General features: G+C 42.1%; 1 protein-coding gene across 1 annotated transcript in view; it reads right to left on the minus strand.

Annotated features, from left to right (window-relative positions):
• The window catches only part of LOC106565330 (receptor-type tyrosine-protein phosphatase gamma), a 307,706-nt gene extending 286,907 nt beyond the window's left edge, over positions 1 to 20,799 (minus strand). Inside the window, exon 1 of the mRNA XM_014132317.3 lies at positions 20,173 to 20,799. Within this exon, the coding sequence (XP_013987792.1) occupies positions 20,173 to 20,257 (85 nt within the window). The 5' untranslated portion in view covers positions 20,258 to 20,799. The remainder of the gene's footprint in view (positions 1 to 20,172) is intronic.
• Between the last annotated feature and the right edge of the window lie 7,043 nt (positions 20,800 to 27,842).

Below are 27,842 nucleotides of genomic sequence, written 5' to 3' on the forward strand. Positions count from 1 at the left end.
CAAATGTGGTCCACAATGTTATAATTTATTTGTTTTTTTTTTATAAATAAAAATAAAAATGCACGAAATGAAATGTATGCACTCACTACTGTAAGTCGCTCTGGATAAGAGCGTCTGCTAAATGACTAAAATGTAATCGTTTAATTTATCATTAGTGATAATTCAGTCAATTTATGGTGATACGGTTTTAGTCCATATCGCCCAGCTCTGGTCTAGAATCCACTAGCTAGGTGATTAACAGGCTGGGGAGGGGATACGTCGTCTCTGCTTTGAGGAACACACGTCACAAGACTGGGGACTAATCCTGTCAACAACAGACATCCACTAGCTCCTTTAACAGTGTGATTGGAAGGCAGGTAGCGATGCACAGAGATGTGGCCAAACAACCAGCTTGCCTGTCACCCCATAACCTGGTGTCAGGCTTATTCTGAACTGGATCTGAAGTTAGGATGACAAAAACAGTCTAACTATTCCACTATTTCACTTCCAGAATCAGGATCCCATTTTTTGTAACGCAACAGCCACTTAGACAATAAATGAGAGCAGTCTTTCATTGAGAAAAGCCTGAAACAATGTCATTGAAATATGAAAATGTCAGAAGAAAAGGCCATGATATTCAAATGTCTCATTAATTAAGGCTTTGCTACCAGAGGGGGGTGAGATGTTTGTGTTGGGGGAAGTGAAACATTTGCATTATCCCCACAGGGGGTATGTCAACAGCATCGATAGAGCACCAACTCTACTGCACTAAAATACTGGTCTTTTTGCCTTCAAAACTAACTACCTCAGCACTTCTTCCCCAACAATTTGGGCACAACAGAGGCGACTGTCATTTATGGAAATATAATAGCATACTGTAACTTCATCCGTCATGGAAAGTTAAACAAAAAGTTTTTAAAAGAGAACTCTAAATCTAGTAAGCGAACGGCGTTGGGTGCAAATCTTCCAGGAAAATGCGTGCTCCATCTAACTGCAGTTACTTCCTGTGATATGATGCCAAAATGCTAATGTCATGACATCATGCAAATGCTTCACTGCTTATGTCTCCAGACTCCACCACTGGGATGACTGCCATCTGAAATGTGCTTCTGTAATAGGGATGTGACAAATAATAAGAAAAATGCATAAAATTCCACGTCAATTCACAATACAGAATATTTGGTACAGTATGCATGACAGCTAGGGCGGGCAATGAAGTTATATCAATCACATTCATATACAGTGCATTCGGAAAGTATTTAGACCCCTTGACTTGTTCCACTTTATTACGTCAGACTTATTCTGAAAATGAATTTTATTTCCCCTCATCAATATGTACACACACACACACACACACACACACACACACACACACACACAGAGCAAAAACAGGTATTTAGACATTTTTGCTAATTGATAAAAAAACAAACTGAAATATGACATTTTACATAAGTATTCAGACCGTTTACTTAGTACTTTGTTGACGCACCTTTGGCAGCGATTACAGCCTTGAGCCTTCTTGGGCATGACGCTACAAGCTTGGCACACCTGTATTTGGAGAGTTTCCCCCATTCTTCTCTGCAGATCCTCTTGAGCTCTGTCAGGTTGGATGGGGAGCATCGCTGCACAGCTATTTTTAGGTCTCTCCAGAGATGTTCGATCGGGTTCAAGTCCGGGCTCTGGCTGGGTCACTCAAGTACATTCAGAGACTTGTTCCGAAGCCACTCCTGCGTTGTCTTGGCTGTGTGCTTAGGGTCATTGTCTTGGTGGAAGGTGAACCTTCACCCCAGTCTGAGTTCCTGAGCGCTCTGGAGCAAATTTCCATCAAGGATCTATCTGTACTTTGCTCCATTCATCTTTGCCTCTATCCTGGCAAGTATCCCAGTCCCTGCATCTGAAAAACATCACCACAGCATGATGCTGCCACCACCATGCTTCACCATAGGGATGGTGCCAGGTTTCCTCCAGACGTGAAGCTTGGTATTCAGGCCAAAGAAATCAATACTGGTGTAAACAGACCAGAGAATCTTGTCTCATGGTCAGAGTCTTTGGGTGCCCTTTGGTAAACTTAAAGCGGGCTGTTATGCGCCTTTTACTGAGGAGTGGCTTCCGTCTGGCCACTCTATCATAAAGGCTTTTTATTTATTTTTTATTTAACCTTTATTTAACCAGGTAGGCTTGTTGAGAGCAAGTTCTCATTTACAACTGTGACCTAGCCAAAATAAAGCAAAGCAGTGCGACACAAACAACAACACAGAGTTACACATGGAACAAACAAACATAGTCAATAATACAATAGTAAAAAGTCTATATACAGTGTGTGCAAATGAGGAAGGATAAAGGAGGTAAGGCAATTAATAGGCCATAGTGGCGAAATAATTACAATATAGCAATTAAACACTGGAGTGATAAACGTGCAGAAGATGAGTGTGCAAGCAGAGATACTGGGGTGCAAAGGAGCAAAATAAATAAAATAAATAATAGTATGGGGATGAGGTAGTTGGGCTATGTACAGGTGCAGTGATCTATGAGCTGCCCTGACAGCTGGTGCTTAAAGCTAGTGAGGGAGATATGAGTCTCCAGCTTCAGTGATTTTTGCAGTTCGTTCCAGTCATTGGCAGCAGAGAACTGGAAGGAAAGGCGGCCGAAGGAGGAATTGTTTTTGAGGGTGACCAGTGAAATATACCTGCTGGAGCACGTGCTACAGGTGGGTGCTGCTATGGTGACCAGTGAGCTGAGATAAGGCAGGGCTTTACCTAGCAAAGACTTATAGATGACCTGGAGCCATTTGGTTTGGGGACGAATATGAAGTGAGGGCCAGCCAACAATAGCGTACAGGGCAAAGTGGTGGGTAGTACATGGGGCTTTGGTGACAAAACGGATGGCACTGTGATAGACTGCATCCAATTTGCTGAGTAGAGTGTGGAGGCTATTTTGTAAATGGCATCGCCGAAGTCAAGGATCGGTAGGATAGTCAGTTTTACGAGGGTATGTTTGGCAGCATGAGTGAAGGATGCTTTGTTGCAAAATAGGAAGCCGATTCTAGATGTAATATTGGATCGGAGATGCTTAATGTGAGTCTGGAAGGAGAGTTTACGGTCTAACCAGACACCTAGGTATTTGTAGATGTCCACATATTCTAAGTCAGAACCGCCGAGAGTAGTGATGCTGGACGGGCGGGCAGCAATCTGTTGAAGAGCATGCATTTAGTTTTACTTGCACTTAAGAGCATTTGGAAGCCACAAAAGGAGAGTTGTATGGCATTGCAGCTCGTCTGGAGGTTAGTTAACACAGTGTCCAAAAAAGGCCCTCAAGTATACAGAATGGTGTCGTCTGCGTAGACGTGGATCAGAGAATCACCAGCAGCAAGAACAAACATCATTCAAGTATACAGAGAAAAAAGTCGGCCTGAGGTTTGAACCCTGTGGAACCCCCATAGGGACTGCCAGAGGTCCGGACAACAGGCCCTCCAATTTGACACACTGAACTCTATCAGAGAAGTAGTTGGTGAATCAGGCGAGGCAATCATTTTAGAAACCAAGGCTGTTGAGTCTGACGATAAGAATGTGGTGATTGACAGATTCAAATGTCTTGGCCAGGTCCATGAATACAGCTGCACAGTATTGTCTCTTATCAATGGCGGTTATAATATCGTTTAGGAACTTGAGCGTGGCTGAGGTGCACCCGTGACCAGCTCGGAAACCAGATTGCATAGCAGAGAGGGTACGGAGGGATTCGAAATGGTTGGTGATCTGTTTGTTAACTTGGCATTCGAAGACCTTAGAAAGGCAGGGTAGGATAGATATAGGTCAGTAGCAGTTTGGGTTAGAGTGTCTCCCCCTTTGAAAAAGTGGGATGACCGCGGCAGCTTTACAATCTTTGGGGATCTCAGACGATACGAAAGAGAGGTTGAACAGGCTAGTAATAGGGGATGCAACAACTGCAACAACTGCAACGGATAATTTTACAAAGATAGGGTCCAGATTGTCTAGCCCAGCTGATTTTAGGGGTCCAGATTTTGCAGCTCTTTCAGAACATCAGCTACCTGGATTTGGGTGAAGGAGAAATGGGGGAGGTTTGGGCAAGTTGCTGTGGGGGGTGCAGGGGTGTTGACCAGGGTAGTGGTAGCCAGGTGGAAAGCATGGCCAGCCGTAGAAAAATGCTTATTGAAATTCTCAATTATCGCGGATTCATCGGTGGTGACAGTGTTTCCTAGCCTCAGTGCAGTGGGCAGCTAGGAGGAGGTGCTCTTGTTCTCCATGGACTTTACAGTGTCCAAGAACTTTTTGGAGTTTCTGTTTGAAAAAGCTAGCCTTTGCTTTCCTAACTGCCTGTGTATATTGGCTCCTAACTTCCCTGAAAAGTTGCATATCACGGGGGCTGTTCGATGCTAATGCAGTATGCCACAGGATGTTTTTGTGCTGGTCAAGGACAGTCAGGTCTGGAGTGAACCAAGGGCTATATCTGTTCCTGTTTTTTTTTAAATGTAATGGGGCATGCTTATTTAAGATGGTGAGGAAAGCACTTTTAAAGAATAACCAGGCATCCTCTACTGACAGAATGAGGTCAATATCCTTCCAGGATACCCGGGCCAGGTCAATTAGAAAGGCCTGCTCGCTGAAGTGTTTTAGGGAGCGTTTGACAGTGATGAGGGGTGGTCGTTTGACTGCAGACCCATTACAGACGCAGGCAATGAGGCAGTGATCGCTGAGATCCTGGTTGAAGACAGCAGAGGTGTATTTGGAGGGCAGGTTGGTTATGATGATATCTATGAGGGTGCCCGTGTTTACGGTTGTACCTGGTAGGTTCATTGATAATGTGTGTGAGATTGAGGGCATCAAGCTTAGATTGTAGGATGGCCGGGGTGTTAAGCATGTCCCAGTTTAGGTCACCTAACAGCACGAGCTCTGAAGATAGATGGGGGGCAATCAATTCACATATGGTGTCGAGGGCACAGCTGGGGGCAGAAGGTGGTCTATAGCAAGTGGCAAAGGTGAGAGACTTGTTTCTGGAAAGGTGGATTTTTAAAAGTAGAAGCTCGAACTGTTTGGGCACAGACCTGGCTAGCATGACAGAACTCTGCAGGCTATCTCTGCAGTAGATTGCAATTTCGGGTCCAGGCCAATTGACAAAATAGGTATAGTGGCCAAAGAATTTGTCCGATGGGCCTCTTCAGCTAACAGTCCGATATGCTCTAGACAGCTAGCGGGCCGCGGTTAGCAGATGGGCATTCAGGGGACGTCGCGATGGAGGAGCCAGTTGAAAACCCCCCCCGGCAAATTACGTCAGTAGTCCAGTCGTGATGGGTCGGCGGGGCTCCGTGTCGGCAGTAAAAGGGGTCCAGGCCAATTGGCAAAATAGGTATTGTAGCCCAAGGAGTGGCTGATGGACCTCTTCGGCTAGCCGGGAGATGGGCCTAGCAAAGGCTAGCTCCAGGCTAATTGGTTCTTTCTTCGGGACAGAGACGCTAGCCAGGAGTTGCCACTTGGATAGCAGCTAGCTAGCTGCGATGATCCAGGTGAAAACGTTCAGAGCTTGCGGTAGGAATCCGGAGAAATGGAGAAAAATAAGTCCAATTTGCTCTGGTTTGAGTCGCGCTGTGAATGGTAAGAGTTGTCTGGGCTAAAGGTAGCTGATGACTGCTAGCAGTGGCTAGCTGACTACTAGCTAGTAGCTAGTTAGCTGGCTAGCTTCTGTGGTGGTTTCCGGTTCAAAAGTAAAGAAAATAGCAGATCCATACCACATTGGGTGAGGCAGATTGCAGGAGAGTTGTTGAAGTTGAGGTTAAGAAAAATATATGTGAAGAAAAAAATATTTAAAAAATATATATACACGGGACACGACAAGACGAGGACAAAAGACATCTGACTTTTACGCCATCTTGGAGAGGATGATTGGTGTAGTGCTGCAGAGATGGTTGTCCTTCTGGGAGGTTCTCCCATCTCCACAGGAGGAACTCTGGATCTCTATCAGAGGGGCCATCAGGTTCTTGGTCACCTCCCTGACCAAGAACCTTCTCCCCCGATTGCTCAGTATGGCCGGGAGGCCAGCTCTAGGAAGAGTTTTGGTTGTTCCAAACTTCTTCCAGTTAAGAATGAATGGGAAAGGAAAGGGGGATACCTAGTCAGTTGTCCAGCTGAATGTATTCAACTGAAATGGTGGAGGCCACTGTGTTCTTTGGGACCTTCAATGGTGAAGAAGTATTTTGGTACCCTTCCCCAGATCTGTGCCTCAACACAATCCTGTCGTCTCGGAGCTCTACAGACAATTCCTTCGACATCACGGCTTGGTTTTTGCTCTGACATGGACTGTCAACTGTGGGACCTTATGTAGACAGGTGTTTCTGTATCTCGCAATGGAATGCTATATTTCTTGGCCTGCAATGTCTCGCAACTTCAGTAAACAGGGCCTATCAATGAATAAACACCCAACATACTGAAAACTGAACACACTTTCGCTTCATTAACAAAGAGAAAGAAAGAGCAGGTGACCCAGCTGCACAGTGATTTCAATTTTGCGGGGAACCCCCCCCCCCCCAAAAAAAACATTGTTTTTCTATTAGGGATTTGTCTTAACGTTAATATCCCAATTTTGTTTAAATGTTTTAACCTTCACACCCCTACTGTGTAAATGTTCACATAAACTGTGTCCACTCAGAACGTTTGAGCTGATCACAGTGACTGGTGTAAAGTACGCACAAAAACACAGACATGTACACAGACAGTAACTAAACAAACAAACAAACACACACACACACACACACACACACACACACACACACACACACACACAATCCCCAAGGCAGAGTCTCTCAGCCTCGGCAGTACAGCAGGCCCTCAGGGACGGATATGTCTCAAAGCGTTAAAGTGGAAAAAACAAACATCATCACTTCTAGGATTTAATGAGGAGACTGTTCACTCAGACTAAGAGCGGCTGAACTGTCGGAGTGAGACGCTTGGCTGGCTGCTCTATGCGCCTAGTAATAGGAAAACAAGGATATCAAATCAACAGAAATCAGCTCAGTGTTTTGGCTTGTGTTGTTAAGTGTGTGTGTGTGTTCTGTTCCACCCTTCCTTCCAACCTGGACTCAGGGCTAGACGCAACATAGTGAACGCAAATCCAAGGACACACCAATTAGTATGATATGTAACGTTTTGTATGGCATCTCTTAATTTGTGGTTGTCCATCACCCATTTCGTATTATGTTACAAATTATAATATGTTACAATTTGCAATTCGTACAATATGTTACGAATTCCAATTTGTTGTGGCTAACGTTAGCTAGGTGGCTAACGGTAGCTAGGCTTAAGGTTGGGGTTAGGGGTTAAGGTTAGGGTTAAGCAAGGCAGTACGGTCCGGTATGGCGTCCCGGCAAAATTAATAGTGGGGGTACGCCATACTGGTAAACCATGAGACTATCACAATAATTAAAACAAAATGTCAAGAAAACTGTAGGCTGAGGCCTCCCGAGTGGTGCAGCGGTCTAAGGCACTGCATCGCAGTGCTAGAGGCATCACTACAGATCCGGGTTCGATCCCAGGCTGTCACAGCCGGCCGCAACTGGCGGTGCACAATAGCCCCAGCGTCCTCTGGGTTAGGGGAGGGTTTGCCCGGACGGGATGTCCTTGTCCCATCGCGCTCTAGCGACTCCTTGTGGTGGGCTGGGCGCATGCACCCTGACGACGGTCGCCAGTTGTACGGTGTTTCCTCTGACACATTGGCGCGGCTGGCTTTCGGATTAAGCGAGCAGTGTGTCAAGAAGTAGTGCGGCTTGGCAGGATCGTGTTTCGGAGGACGCATGGCTCTCGACCTTTGCCTCTCCCAAGTCAGTATGGGAGTTGCAGCGATGGGACTTGACTGTAACTACCAATTGGATATCACGAAATCGGGAGAATTATTTTTGTAAAAAGTACAAAAAAAGGCTATTACACCATTATTTATCATTACCGCATGTCAGAGGCATGAAGAATGAGTGAATGGACTTGAAAACGGGTGGTATAGCCTATGCTCCAATATGTGATGTGGTTCGACGAGAACACTGACCTTTTTTCAAGTCAGTCAGAGACGAGTGGCCGACACCGAGATGCGCGCGGACAGCAGTGTACGCATAAATTCTTGCTTAAGGACAATTGTCAAATGTCATTACACTTTGTGTTTTGTGTAAAAGATGTCTCTTTCCATTCATCACTGTTTGGAGGTTAGAAATATGTTGCGAGTGAATGAACGTGCAAAGGAGCCCTTTGAAGGGATTTTTTGACAATCAGATGAAAACATCATGACTGGTTGTGTTTATGCCACAATAAATGGTAATACATTTGAACAATTTAATGAAAGATCTTTCCAACTACGCCCACAGGGATCCTCTTGAATTAAAAGGGATTCTTGATGAAATGAACAAAAATGTAAATGAAAAATCATGAGCTGAAATAAAACATCCCATACACACAAAAAGTTTATTTCTCTCAAATTTTGTGCACAAATTTGCTTACATCCCTGATTTGAGCATTTCTCCTTTGCCACGATAATCCATCCACCTGACAGGTGTGGCATATCAAGAAGCTGATTAAACAACATGATCATTAAACAGGTGCACCTTGTGCTGGTGACAATAAAAGGCTACTCTAAAATATGCAGTTTTGTTACACAACAATGCCACAGATGTCGCAAGTTGAGGGAATGTGCCATTGGCGTGCTGAGTGCAGGAATGTCCACCAGAGCTGTTGCCAGAAAATCTTATGTTCATTTCTCTACCATAAACCTCCTCTAACGTCGTTTAAGAGTATTTCGCCTCACAACCGCAGACCATGTGTAACCATGCCAGCCCAGGACTTCCCCATCCAGCTTCTTCACATGCGTGATCGTCAGAGACCAGCCATCCATACAGCTGACGAAACTGTGTGCTTCCACTATCAAAGAATTTCAGCAAAAACTGTCAGAAAGCGTCTCAGTGAAACTCATCTGCGTGCTTGTTGTTCTCACCAGGGTCTTGACCTGACAGACTTCAGCGGCCAAATGCTCACCGTCAATGGCCACTGGCACGCTGGAGAAGCGTGCTTTTCACAGATGAATCCCAGTTTCAACTGAACCGAGCAGATGGCAGACAGCATGTATGGCGTCGTGTGGGTGAGCTGTTTGCGAATGTCAACGTTGTGAACAGAGTGCCCCATGTTGGTGGTGGGGTTATGGTATGGGCAGGCATAAGCTACGGACAACGAACAGAATTGCATTTTATCAATGGCATTTTGAATGCACAGAGATACCGTGACAAGACCCTGAGGCACATTGTCGTGCCATTCATCTGCCACCATCACCTCATGTTTCAGCATGATAATGCACAGCCCCATGTCCCAGTTCTTACATGGCCTGCATACTCACCAGACATGTCACCCATTGAGCATGTTTGGGATGCTCTGGATCGACGTGTACGACAGTGTGTTCCAGCTCCCGCCAATATCCAGAAACTTCGCACAGCCATTGAAGAGGAGTGTGACAACATTCCACGGGCTACAATCAACAGCCTGATCAACTCTATGCAAAGGAGATTGTGTTGTGCTGCATGAGGCAAATGGTGGTCACACCAGATACGGACTGGTTTTCTGATCCACGCCCCCTACCTTTTTTATAAAAGGTATCTGTGACCAACAGATGCATATCTGTATTCCCAGTTGTGTGAAATCCATAGATTAGAGCCTAATGAATTGATTTAAATTGACTGATTTCCTTATGAACCGTAACTAAGTAAAATATTTTAATATTGTTGCATGTTACGTTTTTATTTTTGTTCAGTGTAGTTCTATGATTAGGCCCAGAAAAAAAGTTGAATGCCTAAACTCAAGAGCATGTACACATAGTCATAGGAGGTCCCTTACCAGGAAGAAATTAAATCTACTTTCAACCCTGGGATTAAGGTTAAGGTTAAGAGTTGCAAAGTAGCTAAGTAATGGTAAGTAGTTGCTAGTTGTCCGTATTGAGATTCGAACACGCAACCTTTGGGTTGCTAGTAGTTTGTGTAATATGACCAACCACCTTACTTTCGTTTGCCTTAAGTAACCTTCAGTCTTATATAACCATACCAAAAGCAACATAGCATACTATTTACTATGTTACGTATAGTCTATTCCTTCACGTGTCCTTACTAGTGTGTTTTTACAGTCAGAGAAAAGCACATCTCGGGTTCTCAGGATAAGATGTTTACACTCATGACTCGTGTTGATGACGATGGCACTTGTGCTCGATGTGTACTCGATGTTCTTAGCTTCCAGTGAGATAATTCTACAGATTTCCACTTCATTCCAACTTGCATCAGTGAAAAGTATATCCCCTCAGATGACTGTGTGTAATGAGTACCATAACTAATAACCTCATGTTGATCATAATATATGACTTGTGTTGGGGAGGAATGCACTTAGCTACTGAACTGTGTACTCGATGCTCGTAGCTTCCAGCAAGATCTTTTTACACTCCATTCCAACTCCCTTCTTACATCATGGTGTGAAAGATACTGTATATCCCCTCAGGAAACCGTGTGGGGTGACTGTCATAACTAATAACCTCGTGTTGATCAGAATCTTTAATTCATACATGTGTTCAGGGGTTAGGCCTAATACATGTCCGCTGCTGTAGTCAAATTTAACAAATTAACGAGTAGCCTACAGATACTTTGAGCAATTTGAAGTCTGCTGTTGCTTTGGCAATATTTATCATAATTCAAATCAAACAAGCAAAATAGGCAGGGTTTTTTACTTGTCCAGTTCAGGGGTTCTCATCTGGCTTCAAAGACAAGTTGGGTTGACCAAGGCAAGCTATTTGGGGGTGTCTCTACGAGGACTGTGATATTCCTGAAAAAACAAATGCTTTCCACAAGGTGAGCCCAGGTGTCACTAAACTTCATAGCCAGTCTTTGAACAATTCATCTTTCTGGAGGGAACAGAAGGAGTTTTTCCTAGCCACTGTGCTTCTACATCTGCATTGCTTGCTCTTTGGGGTTTTAGGCTGGGTTTCTGTATAAGCAATTGTGACATCTGCCGATGTAAAAAGGGCTTTATAAATCAATTTAATAGAAATTTGATTGTGGTGATTTATGCTAACTAGTCAATCTAGTTCCAAAGACAGAGCTTGTGTGCATCTCTTTGAGCTTCCCACTGATAAAGTATCGTAAATTCTGTTTCAGCATCTCTACCCATTAGGCTTTTTACGATAGGCCGTAATGTCAAGCACCCTATTCAAAGTACAGTGTCCAGCATGTCCCCAATGAAATGTAACATGAGAGAATAACCAACCAATCACCAATAGAAAAATGTGTATTTTGATCAATGTGTCCAATTACTTTTAATACCTCAGTCTTATTGATCCCCTTGGCTTTCAATTAAATGATTAACTACCTCTCAATATGCAGGTCAGGGATAGGAGAGAGAGAGGCAGAGACGGGATGGGAGGAAGAACGATCGCTTTCTGATTTCATTATATTGGCAGCCACTCAATCACTATGGAGCTCAGGCCTCATTAGGCATGAGGGAAGCAGCCACCCCAAAGAATGAAATGCACATTTATGCATTACACAAACAATGTCTGCAGGCTGTATACAAGAGCTTCTTAATTTTAATAAAGGGTCGGACCCTTTTTTTTTTTTTAAATTTCGCCTAAAATGACATACCTAAATCTAACTGCCTTTATCTCAGGACCTGAAGCAAGGATATGCATATTCTTGATAACATTTGAAAGGAAACTGAAGTTTGTGGAAATGTGAAATGAATGTAGGAGAATATAACACATTAGATCTGGTAAAAGATAATGCAAACAAAAAAACATGTGTTTCAAAAGGGTTCAAACTGTAGAACCCAGTTCCTACATTTGAATATAAAAATAGATTTTATCAAACAAAACTAAGTAAAACTTTTTCTCTGGGACCCTCAGGGTGACAAATCAGAGCAAGATTACTGAATGTAAGTACATTATTTACCGTCAGAGGTGTATCAAACCAGTGCATTCTCCTCAAACAGTAGCATTGTCTTTTTTCACTGTAATTACTACTGTGAATTGGACAGTGCAGGTAGATTAACAATAATTTACCTTTCTGCCCATATAAGACATGTCTATGTCCTGGAAAATGTGCAGTTACTTACAATGTCATTCTAGTCACATTAGCAACAACCGTCCCGGTATAGGGACACCGATCCTGTAGATCCTTTCTGTGTGTGTGTGTGTGTGTGTGCGCGCGCACATTAGAGACTTTTTGCAGTCTAATCTAAGTCTCAGACTGACTGACTGACACTTCACATCAAAACACTTTGTATATACAGGTTCAACCTTTTCCCTGTCAGCAACTAATAGGATGGAGAACACAACCATTTAAGGAGAAACACACACACACACTCATGGGACGGAGAGCACATGCAGACACGCAGCATACACACAAACACTTCACAATGTCTTACACACAGCCAAGACACAAACACGCAATACCAGGTTGTTTGATGTATGCTATACATTACAAAGCGCACTTATTGAATTTCCAAATCTCCTCAAATATCATTTTCTCATGCGATTTAAATAAGAGACTCATGTAAAAATATAGCAATGGAACACAAACAGAATTCCAATACAAAGGACAATCATGTCATCGGAAAACGGTAAGTGCTATCCGGTATCCTTGAGACGTCCCTACCATAAACCCTAACACCAACCACATTCAATTTAACCTTCAATGTTGTAGGGACATCCAAGGATCCCGGATAACACGGACCATCGGAAAACCCAACAAGACTCCATTTTGTTCTAGTCTCCTATAAAACAATGAGTGGGAAACTGATTCAGTGTTGAGGGTTACATTATCAGAAAGGCACTTCACTATGCTAAACTCTCTCAGCAGGCCTGGGCGATGTCAAAATAATTTGGAAGCTTCTAAACACAGCCAACATCAAGAAACTTTTGCATCCCAGGACAAAATAGGGTAGATCAAATGAACAGGGGCAAAACAGTGGTAACCGACCTGACAAAAGCCAAATATAACATGTGCCTTTTTCACTTCAGACATGCATTTAATAATGTGTGCACTGTACATGACTGGCCCCTTGATTTGCATGATGTTTCAGTATTCTGAGAACCTTACTTTTTGCTTTCTCATCCGTACAGAGAGGAGTTTGGATTACCGTGAATACTAAATCCTCCAAATCACTCCATTGTTTGACGTGAGGGAAAGCAAAACAACTAGTGAAGGACCATAGACATGAGCACTGCCTTGTTTAAACATGGGACAAAATACTGTAGTTTGGTTTCAGCATTGCTATAATTAATAATAATAATAATAATAATAATAATAATAATAATAATAAAGTGAGAAAGATCATACCTTTCAAACCCAAATCAGTAGAAGGGTTACCGAGTTAGAATATGTTGATAGAGCAAGAGAAAACGGATTTTGCAGAGGAAGGCAATACATTAGCAGAAGAAGGGAAAACATCATCACTGACAAGAACGTGCCTCTTTCGGAGTCGGTTTGAAGTGCTGTGTGAGATCTCCCCATAGCATTCCAGCACAACAACACATCCTGTAAAATACAGCTGACACGTATTGGAAATTAACACATGAACATTACTCATTTGGGATATACCCACAATAACAGGACACAAATGATATGGGCACTGTGTATTTCAAATTCCAAGGGACATCTATAGTGATTCAATGACGGCAACAAAAGCACATGTAAACATTTCTTTTTAAAGGATCAGTCAATAGAAAACATGAGGAGACCGAGAAAGGGAAGGACGTATATTAGGTAAACCCCTGCCAGAGAATGAACTCTCTATACTCCCCTCTCCCCAGCCCAGACCAGCTACTGACTCCTCAGCCGTAAGTACAGCTGACTTGACAGCTCATGTCAGGGAGAGATTGTTTAAGAGAAGGATGGCGGGATGGAGGAGGGGATGGAGGGATGGAGGACAGTTATTGATATGGTTGAGTCCTTGAGTGCAGCGGTATTCGTCCTTTAGTGACAGTGCCTTATTGCGTGGACATTCATCACGGTTCTAATAAAGCTACAGGAGGAGAGTAGATGGAACACAGAGCATGTTTGCCTGGCTACTGGAGGTCTGAGGGGTATACTACAAAGCAGGATCAATGAGTTAGCCAGCTAACTTGCCTAAATATTCTTAAATAACTTTTTTTTTTTTTAAAGATAAGCTTGGAATGGGTGTGGTCTTATATACTTAACAAACAAAAAATATATCTAAGTTAAGCTTTCTTAATGACCCAGAAAATCAATAGTTAGAGTACGAGTGCTGGATGATCTAGGATCAGTTTTGCCTTTTAGATGATCATGAATAAGATTATATGGACTTCGGGATCAGGACTCCTATTCTGAGACACTTTATGAATACTGTATTTGATGTGAATGTGTCCCAGACAGTACCAGAATAATCCTGTTTTTCTTCCTCATCTCTGTAGCTTGGGTGCTGATTGGACAGGTGATGGGATGCGGTGCAAACCAGATGTGACCAGGGGGATAAGGTGATCATCTTGACCAGGGTTGGGGAGTAATTGATTACATAAAAAACATAAAAATAAAATACCAAATCAGTTACATTACCAGCAAAAATATTGTAATCAGATTACAGATACTTATGAAAAACTAGATGATTACTTCTTGGATGAATTTCAGAAAGGATGTTTACGCAAAAAATATTTCTCTTCTCAATGACATTCAATTCAGCATTGAAAAAAAGTTTACATTTGGTCCACCTGAGTGAGTCTGACCACAAGTCAGAGGCCACTATGATGATACATGTGTAATGGATCAGTTTTGTCTTCTAATGCCTCTTAATGGGAAAGTAATACAACCCAAAAAAATACTGAAAGTAAATCAGATTACGTTAACTCAAGTTTGGGTAATCAAAATTATGTTTTTTCCCCACAAAAAGGCTTTATTACAGACAGAAATACTCCTCAGTTTCATCAACTGTCCGGGTGGCTGGTCTCAGACCATCCCGTAGGTGAAGAAGCTGGATGCGGAGGTTCTGGGCTGGCATAGTTACACGTGGTCTGCGGTTGTGAGGCCGGTTGGACGTACTGACAAATGGTCTAGAACGACATTGGAGGCGGCTTATGGTAGAGAAATTAACATTCAATTCTCTGGCAACAGCTCTGTTGGACATTCCTGTATTCAGCATGCCAATTGCACGCTCCCTCCAAACTTGCATCTGTGGCATTGTATTGTGTGTATTGTATTGCCTTTTATTGACCCCTGAACAAGGTGCACCTGTGTAATGATCATGCTATTTAATCAGCTTCTCGATATGCCACACCTGTCAAGTGGATGGATTATTTTGGCAAATAAGAAATGCTCACTAACAGGATGTAAACAAATTTGTGCACAGAATTTGAGAGAAATAAGCTTTTTGTGCACATGGAGCATTTCTGGGATCTTTAATTTCAGCTCAGGAAACATGGGACCAACACTTTATAGATGCGGTAAAGAGATCAATGGTACGCAGACTGTGGGAGCTGGAAGAAGCATGCCAGATTGGCCCACATTCAACAAATCTGATCTAACAAAGTGGATATTCGTCAAATCCGTCATGATTTATTTATTGTAACTGGACCAATTTGAAAATATTTGGCTATTTATGCTGCATAACATTTAGAAGTTGTCCCTTTTCAGGTTAGAAGTGACTGCTAAATGCTAACTCCTGTTCGTACAAGCTGGTAGCATAGCTAGCATACAGAAATAGGTGGTGGTATTCAAAGTCGTTTTTAACTATAATGCAGTTGATTGGTGACGATGTCATAAACATGTAATGGGGTTGACCTCCAAACAATAACTAAACTCCAATTTTTAACTCAACATAGTATGAAATACACACATAAACAATAGCCTAAAAACGTAGGAAACTTTTTCTGGGGGGCAATGAGGAGATCCTGGATCTTTCCCCCATGCATTTCCATGGCATTTCCATTGTTCGAGTTAGATTTCTCTCTTTACCGTATGCATCTCTAATCTCTCGGTCAGAGGAATAGCTCCTCTAGGGCCCACGCTACAATCACAATGGAAAACTATTACAGGATTGACTATTGAATCTCAATGTGACTGCTACGGAAGACAGCAAAGATGAGTTGAGTTGAACTCAGAGTTCAGCTGTGCAGAGAACAGGTCAATGCATTAATAACATTATTGCAATATTATAACAATGTAGCTAATAAGCCGCCTTGCATGTTTCATTTACAGTTCACAATGGGAGTATGTAACTTTCCATCAAGGTCATCAGAATGATACACTGTTTAATCTAGAAACCACAAGTTGCAACAATGTAATGTCATGAGTGCATCCCTTTGAATTGCTCCATGAAGTGGTTGTGTACAGGAGAATGTTGCTTTTTGACAACCACATTTTTTTAAAGTATGTAATTGGTGTGTTAATTGTTTTTGAGAGACTTACCACAACCAGCGAATCATTTCCTCATCCTCGTTGTGCAGTACAGGGGGTCTGAAAAAACATGAAGAAATGCTCCAAAAAAACACCCAAATACGTCCTTTTATAAACGGAAAAGCTCTCAGTATAGTGATGCAGGTCTTTAGATGTTGTACACATGAAATTGTATCATTCCGAACTTTATCCGCAACGATATATTCAATTTTGTTGCTACTTTAGCAATACTTTTCCATCCATTATAGAAGCAGGCTACACAGTGAGGGGGGGAAACAGCTCGAGGACGTATTTGGGTGTTTTAGAGCATTTGTTCATGTTTTTTCAGAGCCCACGTACTGCACAAAAAGGATGAGGAAGTGATTCGCTGGTTGGGGTAAGATTCTCAAAAACAAGTGAAATTGCTTATTGGATTTAATCATTTTCAGGTGATACGTATTTGTGTAATGAGGGAGGGTGTGGCGAAAGTGAATAACACCTTATATCAAGGTGTGCATAATTATTAGGCAGCCTCATTACCTCAGGTAAAATGGGCCAAAAAGAAATTTAACTGACACTGAAAAGCCAAAAATGTAAAATGCCTTTCAGACGGATGCGACACTCTTTAAATAGCTAAACTATTGAGGTGTGACCACCGGACATTCAAACGTTTTGTTGCGAATAGTCAACTGAGGCGCAAAAAACGCATGGGGAAGAATAGGCGCAAATTAACTGCAAAATACTTGAGGAGAATTAAACGTCAAACTACCAGGAACCCATTATCCTCCAGTGTCACCGTATTCCAGAACTGCAACCTACCTGGAGTGTTCAGAAGTACAAGGTGTCAAGTGCTCAGAGACATGGCCAAGGTCAAGAAGACTAAAACAAGACCACCACTGAATAAGATTCACAAGTTGAAGCATCAAGATTTCAGGTATTTCTCTGCCCAGACAGATTTTTCAAAGGTTTTATACAGATGAAATGAAAGTGACTCTTGATGGACCAAATGGATGGGCCCGTGGCTGGATCAGTAATGGACACAGGGCACCACTTTGAGTCAGGTGCCAGCAAGGTGAAGGAGGGGTACTGGTATGGGCTGCTATCATTGAGGATGAGGTAGTTGGACCTTTTCGGGTTGAAGATGGACTGAAACTCAACTCCCAAACCTACTGCCAGTTTCTGGAAGATTCTTTCGTCAAACAGTGGTACAGGAAGAAGTCCTCAGCATTCCAGAAGGCCATGATCTTTATACAGGACAATACTCCATCACATGCATTCCAGTATGCCACTGCTTGGCTAGCCAGCAAGGGCCACAAAGATGCCTGAATAATGACCTGGCCCCCTTCCTCACCTGACTTAAATCCTATTGAGAACTTGTAGGCCCTTCTCAAACGTGAGATTTACAGTGATGGAAGACAATACACCTTTTTGAACAGCATTTGTGAGGCTGTGGTTGCTGCTTCAGCAAAAATTGATCGTGAACAGATCAAGAAACTGACAGACTCCATGGATGGAAGGCTCATGGCAGTTATTGAAAATAAGGGTGGCTATATTGGTCACTGAATATTTTTGAAAGGCCAAAAATGTTATATAATTGTCATTTTGTGTTACTTATCTGTTACACTTACTCTAAAAATTGAGAATAAACAAGTGAGTTGAGAAATTATTTTTGTAATTTAGTTGCCTAATAATTCTGCACACTAATAGTTGCCTAATAATTGTGCACACATATTTCCCTGAGAAAGACAAAACTCACTTTTCCTTTGTTAAACATTCAGGTTTGAGGTTCAATAACATTTTGGATTGACTGAGAGCATTGTGTTTGTTCAACAATAAAATTAATCCTGAGGAATACAATTTGCCTAATAATTGTGCACGCAGTGTAATGTCAATCTTTTAATTTCATCCCATGTTGAAATTTCTGGCAATTTTAGCAAAGTCACATTATGAGTGATTCATCAAAATACCATGATTTTGGGGACTTTCACAAAATGTAATCCATAGAATAGTCCTTTGTAGGCAGGATGGTTGATGATATATATCTGACATTTGAATCTAAAAGTATTATTAAGAAATAATTAATCAAAGTTGGCATATTTATGTCATTTTGAAATTACCCAGGCCTCCTTAAGACTGCATAATGTTTCATCTGTAGATGCTACAACTAAAATGTATTGTCATATGAAGCTTTAAAACTTGCTCTGCAATGAGTAGTTTTTTTTTATTACATTTTTATTTATGAACATTAAAAAATAAAACATGAATATTGAAAATATACCATTGTTGATTTGGCAAACTTTTCAATATATTGTTTAACATAATATACTCTACAGGCATATGAAAGTTCCAGAATGGGATCTCCGCTAGTTTTAAATTTAGGGCCCATTTTATAGAGTAATTTGCATTGTAGGCAATGTAACCAATCACAGCCCTCCATTTACTTGTCTCATTGAACATTCTACCAATCACCAGCAGCTGGAAGACCATTTAAAATCCATTTTCACATTCACTCTGATGGTAATGCTTACAAATTGGATAATAAGTCAAAAAGTAGCAGAGATCCCACTCTGGAACTTTGATATGCCCGTACAGCAGGGATCATCAACTAGATTCAGCTGTGAGCTGATTATTTCTTGAGCGGATGATTGGCGGGCCGGAACATAATTACAAATAATTTGTAGACTGCAAATTGACAGCAAGAAACCCAAACAGATATAATGTTTGACTAAAACGTAATAATTTTAAACCTTGCTCACATTTGTATACGATCACGTGTCTCTCTATTAGGCATAGGAATACTTGGTAACAGATTCTTAAATTAAAATCACAAAGAGCTGATTTCCTGGTGCTTTAACAGTCTTACGTCCAACAATGAAATTAAAAAAAGCTAAATCTTGAGGGGCCAAATCAAACCACTTGCGGGCAGATGCCACCAGTTGGGGAACCCTGCCGTAGAATATATTGTGTTTAACAATATATATTTTTTAAATTGCCAAATCTAAAATAGATTTATTTTATAAGTTATTGAAATCAAAATACTACTCATATTACAGAGCAAGAGGTAAAGCTTCATACGACACCAATGTTTGCTTTGTAGCACCTACAGATGGAGTCTGATTAATCAGGCTGTAATACACAATTCATTGGTATATACAGCCTGAAAGTAATCCCTGCAAAATCGTGTAAATGTTCCTTACAAGACAGAATGTTGAATAAATGACATTTAAACTTACTCTACTGGTTGGTCGTCTGTGTGGTTCTTCTGTTCGAAATTTGAGACAAAATATCCACAGGAAAGTATTTTTTTTACCCAACTATTTAGACTCCAGTCCATAATGTTTAATCTGTAGTAGTCTGATTAATCAGGCTGTAATACATAATTAATACACAATTCATTTATGGCATATTTATCCAAAATATGGCAATTTTTATCAATTATTTGTCAATTATGCAATGAGATACAAATGTCAAATATATGTCAACAATTCTTGCTGCAAATGACTATACTATAGATTACTTTTCATGAAAACCCCCAAAAATCATGGTATTTTTGCCTGGGTTTCATGAGGAATCACTTATGTATGTAGGATGGATGTGTCATCTTCCATGCGGCAGGAGCTAGCAGCAGCAAGTCTTCTCGTCCTGTTATCTTTTCGTGATCAGGGTAAAATTGGAAATGACATTTTCCTGGTCTAGATTTTAATACAAATATAGATGAACATTGTTGCCTATATATGCACTAAACACACTGCAGTGAACAAATAGTTTACAATATTGCAAACAATGCAACGACTTACCAGGATGACAGTCGGTAAACACGGCCAAGGCTGAAAAAATTATGGGTAAGGTCCACCAGTGACTCGGTTCCAGTATTCTCCGCATGTCAAAATACTCATCGAGAGCAACAAGAAGGCAACGGGTGACAAAGTTTGAGGTCTACAAAATTACATAAACTTGATTGTTGAAAACAGACGTTAGCACATAGGACGCAAACCCAACTGCAGTGTCTGATATGAGTGTAGTTTGATGGCAATTCACTTGAAGCCAATTAAGCATCTGTTTCAAGGAATATCAACGGCTGTGAACCGCAGAAAAATAGTTTTGTCACAGTCGGCCACATGCATCCAAGCTTCCTTTCTACATTCCCAAAGTGAATCCTATAGGTGAAAGTCAACGAGCCCGACTCAATTTCGTCAACTTGAGGGGAAAAAAATGGTCGAAGAATAGGCTACTGATTATGTTCGTCCATTCAGCGGTGACCCGCGGCGCCACTTATGAATGTAGAGAGAATGTTGCAAAGGCAGTGCTGGAAGCGTTCCATCACAGACTTTCTAAACGTACTGAACTGTCTTTGGTTCCATTCTTCCATCCAGGAAGTAGCGGTGTGCATGTGAGTGTTCTGGCGGACGGTTTAGAATAGAGCGAGCTGCATGGGGCGGGAGGTAAAATCTGAGCTCAGGACGCTGGATCCTAGCGCCGAAGTAAAGCTGTAGCGCTCTAAAAAGCCTACAGCAGCACCAACACATTGTGTCAAGTTTTTATATTTCACTACAACATAAAACAGGCTCTGTCAGTTGAGTGGGTAATTATATAAATCTACTTAAACAATCATATGCTACATATCCATAACATGGGGTTGTCAGTAGTTTTGAATAATATAAAAAAAACGTTATTTACGGAGATCTTTGGCTTTAGGCTACAATCTGAACACAGTACTTATTTATTCCACCTACGCTACTTGTTACTTGCTACTTGTAGGCAGCACAAATCTCAGTGGGGTATAGTACTTAAGTTAAAATACTTTAAAGTACTAAGATAGTTTTTTGGGGGTATCTGTACTTTACATTTATATTTCTGACTACTTTTACTTCACTACATTCCTTTAAGAAAATATTGTACTTTTTTCTCCATACATTTTCCTTGACACCCAAAAGTACCTGTTACATTTTGAATGCTTAGCAGCACTGGAAAATGGTCCAGTTCACACACTTATCAACAGAACATCCCTGATCATCCCTACAGCTTCTGATCTGGTGAACTCACTAAACACACATGCTTCGTTTGTAAATTATGTCTGAATATTGGAGTGTGCCCCTAGCTATCCGTAAATTTAAAAAACATGAAAATGGTGCAGTCTTATTTACATAATATAAGGAATTTTAAATGGTTTATACTTTTACTTTTGATACTTAAGTATATTTTAGCAATTACATTTACTTTTGATACTTAAGTATATTTTAAACCAAATACTTTTAGACTTTTACTCAAGTAGAAGTTTCCTGGGTGACTTTCAATTTTACTTGAGTCATTTTCTATTAAGGTATCTTTACTTTTACTCAATTATTATGACAATTAGGTACTTTTTCCACCACTGCCATGTCTGATATTTTTTTCACTACATGTTTTTTGACCAATCGGATCAGCTCTGAAAAAGATCTGATGTGAAAAGATCTGATGTGATTGCTCAAAAAGACCAATTAGTGTAAAAAAAAAAAGAATTGGGCTGCCTGTGTAAACACAGCCGACTAAACACACCAAAATGTAGGTCTACTGAATAATGTGCAAACTTTGCCCACTAGAGGGAGAATTTATAACAGCTAAACCAGAAGCCATTGGAATGGATGATACAAATACTACTGTAGAAGAGAACTATTACATCTCTTGTCAACCCTCAACCAGGAAAGACTGGCATGCAGGTGATGCAAAGCCATAGCAAGAGAGTTTTTTCAATAACAATTTATGATCAATAACATCAAAGGCTGCACTGAAATCTAACAATACAGCTCCAGCTATCATCTTATTATCAATTTATTTGAACCAATCATCAGTCATCTTAGTTAGTGCAGTACAAGTTGAGTACCCTTCTCTATATACATGATGAAAGTCAGTGGTTGTTCTCTGACAAATAGCATTGTATTTGGTCAGACACAATTCTCTCCATCAGTTCACTAAGAGCAGGCAGCAAACTGATTGGGTGGCTGTTAGAGCCAGCAGAGGATGCTTTACTATTTTTAGGCTGTGGAATTACTTTAGATCCTTCCATGCCTGTGGACACACACACTCCTTTAGGCTTTGTTTAATGATATCGCAAATAGGGTTGGCAATACAGTCTGCTACCATTGTCAATAGTTTCCCATCAAGGTTGTCTATACCTGGTGGCTTATCATTATTGATGGATAATAGGTTTTCCACCTCTCCCACACTAACTTGACCAAATTCAAAACAGCAAAGCTTCTCTTTCATTGTTATATATTTTTTTCAAAAATATGATGGTTCACCTTTCATTGTTGTCATTTCACTTCTGAGTCATTCCACTTTACTAGTGAAATAGTAATTGAAATGATTGGCAATATCAAACTTTTTTTTAAATAAATGACTCGTCAACTTCAATGAACGATGGAGATGAATTGGGTTTTCTGCCGATTATATAATTTAAGGTACTCCAAAGTCTTTTCCCATTGTATTTTGGGTCATTTATCTTGGTTTGGTATTATAATTTATTCTTCTTTGTTATGTTTAGTCACAACATTTCTCAATTTACAGATTGTCGACCAATCAGCTGAGCAGCCTGACTTGTTTGCCACCTCTTTTGCATAATTTCTTTGAACCACACAATTGTTCAGTTCATCTCAATCCAGAGGGCTCTAACAGTTCTCACAGTTATTTTCTTAACAGGTGCATACTTGTCAATTATTGGCATGAATCATTTTACAAATACTTCCAGTGCTGCATCTGGAATCACAAAAGAGTCCTGATAATTGTTTTGTATGATCTCTTATAAATTACCTTTGGCGGTTTGGCTTTCGTTGTTATTGCCACAATGTTATGGTCAATACAGCCAATGGGAACTGATATTGCTTTGGAGGAAAGCTCTGCAAACATTAGTGAAGATATGATAAATACAAGTGGATGTCACAGATCCAACACAACAGCCTTGTCTCAGGGTAGTAAGTTGGTGGTTTGAAGATATCCCTCTAGTGGTGTGGGTGCTGTGCTTTGGCAAGGTGGATGGGGTTATATCCCGCCTGGTTGGCCTTGTCCGGGGGTATTATCGGATGAGGCCACAGTGTCTCCCGACCCCTCCTGTCTCAGCCTCCAGTATTTATGCTGCAATAGTTTACGTGTCGGGGGCTAGGGTCAGTCTGTTATATCTGGAGTTTATCCGGTGTCCTGTGTGAATTTAAGTATGCTCCCCCTAATTCTCTGTCTCTCCCTCCCCTCCGAGAGGACCTGAGCCCTGGGACCATGCCTCAGGACTACCTGGCCTGATGACTCCTTGCTGTCCCCAGTCCACCTGGTCGTGCTGCTGCTCCAGTTTCAACTGTTCTGCCTGCGGCTATGGAACCCTGACCTGTTCACCGGACATGCTACCTTGTCCCAGACCTGCTGTTTTCGACTCTCTCTCTCTCTATCGCACCTGCTGTCTCTAACTCTGAATGATCGGCTATGAAAAGCCAACTGACATTTACTCCTGAAATGCTGACCTGTTGCACCCTCTACAACTACTGTGATTATTATTATTATTTGACCCTGCTGGTCATCTATGAACATTAGAACATCTTGGCCGTGTACTGTTATAATCTCCACCCGACACAGCCAGAAGAGGACTGGCCACCCCTCAGAGCCTGGTTCCTCTCTAGGTTTCTTCCTAGGTTCCTGCCTTTCTAGGGAGTTTTTCCTAGCCACCGTGCTAGTACATCTGCATTGCTCGCTGTTTGGGGTTTTAGGCTGGGTTTCTGTATAGTACTTTGTGACATCGCCTGATATAAAAAGGGCTTTATAAATACATTTGATTGATTGATTGATTGATGGTTGAGAGATAACCTGGGTCATATTACAGGCATTTGTCACAGTTAGAAGTTTCCTCTTAAGAGGACAGCTAGTTGCTAAAGCGTCAATACAGGATTAAGATTGAATCCTACTACACCAGCTCTGATGCTCATCGGATGTGGCAGGGCTTGATAACTATTATGGACTACAAAGGGAAACCCAAGTGCGAGCTGACGTGAGCCTACCAGATGAGCTAAAGGCCTTTTATGCTCGCTTCGAGGCAAGCAACACTGAAGCATGCACGAGAGCACCAGCTGTTCTGGATGACTGTATGATAACGCTCTTGGCACTCCACACTGCCCTTTCCCACCTGGACAATTGGAACACCTATGTGAGAATGCTGTTCATTGACTACAGCTCAGCGTTCAACATTATAGTGCCCACAAAGCTCATCACTAAGCTAAGGACCCTGGGACTAAACACCTCCCTCTACATCTGGATCCTGGACTTCCTGACGGGCCACCCCCAGGTGGTAAGGGTAGGCAACAACATGTCTGCCATGCTAATCCTCAACACTGGGGCCCCTCAGGGGTGTATACTTAGTCCCCTCCTGTACTCCCTGTTCACCCACGACTGCGTGGCCAAACACGAGTCCAACACCATCATTAAGTTTGCTGATGACACAACAATGGTAGGCCTGATCACCGACAACGATGAGACAGCCTATAGGGAGGAGGTCAGAGAACTGGCAGTGTGGTGCCATGACAACAACCATAGCTTTCACCTCGATTCCCCTGGTCAGTCTATGTCATTGGAAAAGCAGGTGTTCTTATTGTTTTGTATACTCAGTGTATATGTGATGTTGTGCTGAAGCTACTGACCAGGAAGCTTGGCTCGCTCACTCCTCCCAGGCTTTTGGGAGGGAAGGTGGACAATGAACTTGTTGTACCGGATGTATGCAATGTCCGCACACTCTCTGGCAGCTTTCATAGGTGAGCAAGGTTTTTTCCAACTCTTGCACACAGCTTCAGAGAAGTCCTTGTTGAGGAAGATGTTGGTTCCTCTCAAGTTCTTGGTTCTCTCCAGAACAGCCATCTTGTTCTTGAACTTTAGGAACTTGACCACTATCGACGTAGGTCTGTTACCTGGGCTCGTTACAGGTTTTCCAGACCTGTAGGCGCACTCAACCTCAATCTTCCTGTGATCGATTTGCAGCCTTTTGTGATAATTTTTCTCAACTTTCTCAGGAGACTCCGCCCAGGTCTCATGTGGAGACTCTGGTATGCCATCCACAACGATGTTGTTGTTCCTGCATTGTCCCTCTCCCCCCCAGTCATCTGTAATAATGTTTCACAGACAGTGCTGATGTTATCTCATGTAGACTTACAGTTTGTTTTCATCATGCTGCAAGTCTTTTTCATCCACCTCACCCGGGGAGAACTGCAAACTGTTCTTAAGGTCTTGGACCTCTCTGGTCAGATCGTCCATTCTTTTGTTAGTTGAGTCCACCAGTATTTGGACACGTTATTGAAGCTATTTTCTTGTTGCTATAACAATTGCTTGTAGACATCTTATTGTTGATTTAAAAGATGACACACCTGTGACAGCGAGACACTGTCCTCTCCATTACTCCAACCTTCTTTGGGCGGCATGATGGTAGCTGGTGAATGCTGGTACTTCACACAATTCCAGCCAGCACAGCTCTCAGGAATGATGGAAACACCAACAAATAGCAGGGATTTAAACAGCTTACAAGCCTGGCTAGCTTGATAGCTAGCAGTTAGACTAGCAGCTTCGCCAAGCATCAGCTCTTCAGAATTCAGGGTTAGGCACTGTAAGGGGTGCGTAACTGGTGGCAGGGAAGTCAGACGCAGGAGTGCAGAACTTGCTAATAGCCGGAGCAGTTTAATAGCAAAACCAACGGCATAAAAATAACAAGATATGGGTACAAAAACCCGTCGCGCACCAATCAACACGTGCACAAGCACTTACAATAAACAATCCCACACAAAGACATGGGGGGAACAGAGGGTTAAATACACAAGTGATTGAGGGAATTGAAACCAGGTGTGAGGAAAAATAAGACAAAACACATGGAAAATGAAAAGTGGATCGATGATGGCTAGAAGACCGGCGACGCCGACCGCCGAGCGCCGCCCGAACAAGGAGAGGACCCGACTTCGGCGGAAGTCGTGACAGGCACATAGTAGGGGTCGCAGCAACTGAGTCTAACCTCGTCGCGGGATCCAAAACAGTTAGGCTATTATCCATTTTTCTTTCAATAATAGTTTTAAAGAAACTTTCAGAAACAACAAACCAAGTTCACTTGTTCCCACGTTCAGCATGCGTCACGCTCTATGTAAATGTGTAAAAATTGTGTGTTTGTAATTTAGCTGATTGTCAAAATAGTGAGCTTATGGCTACAGCGGTAACAATAAGGCTAGGATAATTCATATTGTTGGTTGAACAGATGCACACTCATTTTCCAAATGTTTATATTTAGAACAAAGTGATCACATGCATAATATGTTTGGCTTCCATCAGAGCTAGTATTATTCTGCCGTCTGTGTCATCTAGTTTGCATATTAATGCCGTTTGAAATCTTGATATTCATTCCAAAATCAGTTAAATCATTGATATCACAATTCATTTACACACTGCAATGCACTTGACCCTGCTGTCTTGCCTGACATGGTCCACACTGTCCTCAATACCAAATTCCTATGGGGATTGATGAATACTAGGTAATTCAAACAGACCTCATTCGTTGTATTACTATACACATAATCATCATTCCTACTGTACTGTTACATCTTGTAGAGAGAGTGTATTGTTTCATGGTGGTGCTTTTGTGCTTTTTCCCACCCACCCAGAACCCATTATGAATATGACCCTCAGGAGACCCCATAGTGTGATGGTCCCTTCCTTTCCCAGACTCCCACTGTCAGAGCTGTGAATGGAATACTTTAGCAGCAATTATCACCCTGACTATAATCAGGTATGAGTAGGTATTGATCAGAGGTCTGTGAGGCACCGTGTGACACACCCCAACCCCACAGCACCACAGACAGAGGCTGTGTCCCAATTGGCACCATATTTCCTACATAGTGCACTACTTTTGACCAGTGCCCATAGGGAATAGGGTGTAATTTGGGACGCATCCACAGAGACAGAAAAGGTGGAAATCAGCAGGGGTCTGGGAGTACGTATCCAGCTGGACATTTAATTTGAGGAATCCGATTAAATTCCTCATTTAATTACCCTGTTCTCAGCGGGGCTGTTGAGGACTGTCACAAGGGCCCTCTGCTTTTAATGTGGGCCATCTGCCTCCTCCTTTATTAAAAGCATGCCTCCGTGCCTCGGCTCTCACACGGTACGGCTTCCTCACTCTGCCTCCCAGGCCCTCTTCTCCAAAGCCTGCATCTCACACACACGGTTTCCTCAGTCTGCTTCTCATCCTCTCTCTTCTCCTTACACTCCTCTGCCTTTGTCTGCCTCTCGTGCCTTCCTCTCCTCTCACACAGCCTCCTCAGGTCCTCCTCTCTTCTCACACTCAGCCAAAGGTGGAACACCACACCAACACAAACACCATGTGTAGGCAATGACCCATTGCCCTTAGACTGCCTCCTAGGCCCTGCTCTAAAAGCCTGCCTCACACACAGCTTCCTCAGCACTCATCTCCTCATATTCCTCCAGG

This window comes from Salmo salar, chromosome 12 (assembly GCF_965601325.2).
Source record: "Salmo salar chromosome 12, fSalSal1, whole genome shotgun sequence".
Lineage (NCBI taxonomy): Eukaryota > Metazoa > Chordata > Actinopteri > Salmoniformes > Salmonidae > Salmo > Salmo salar.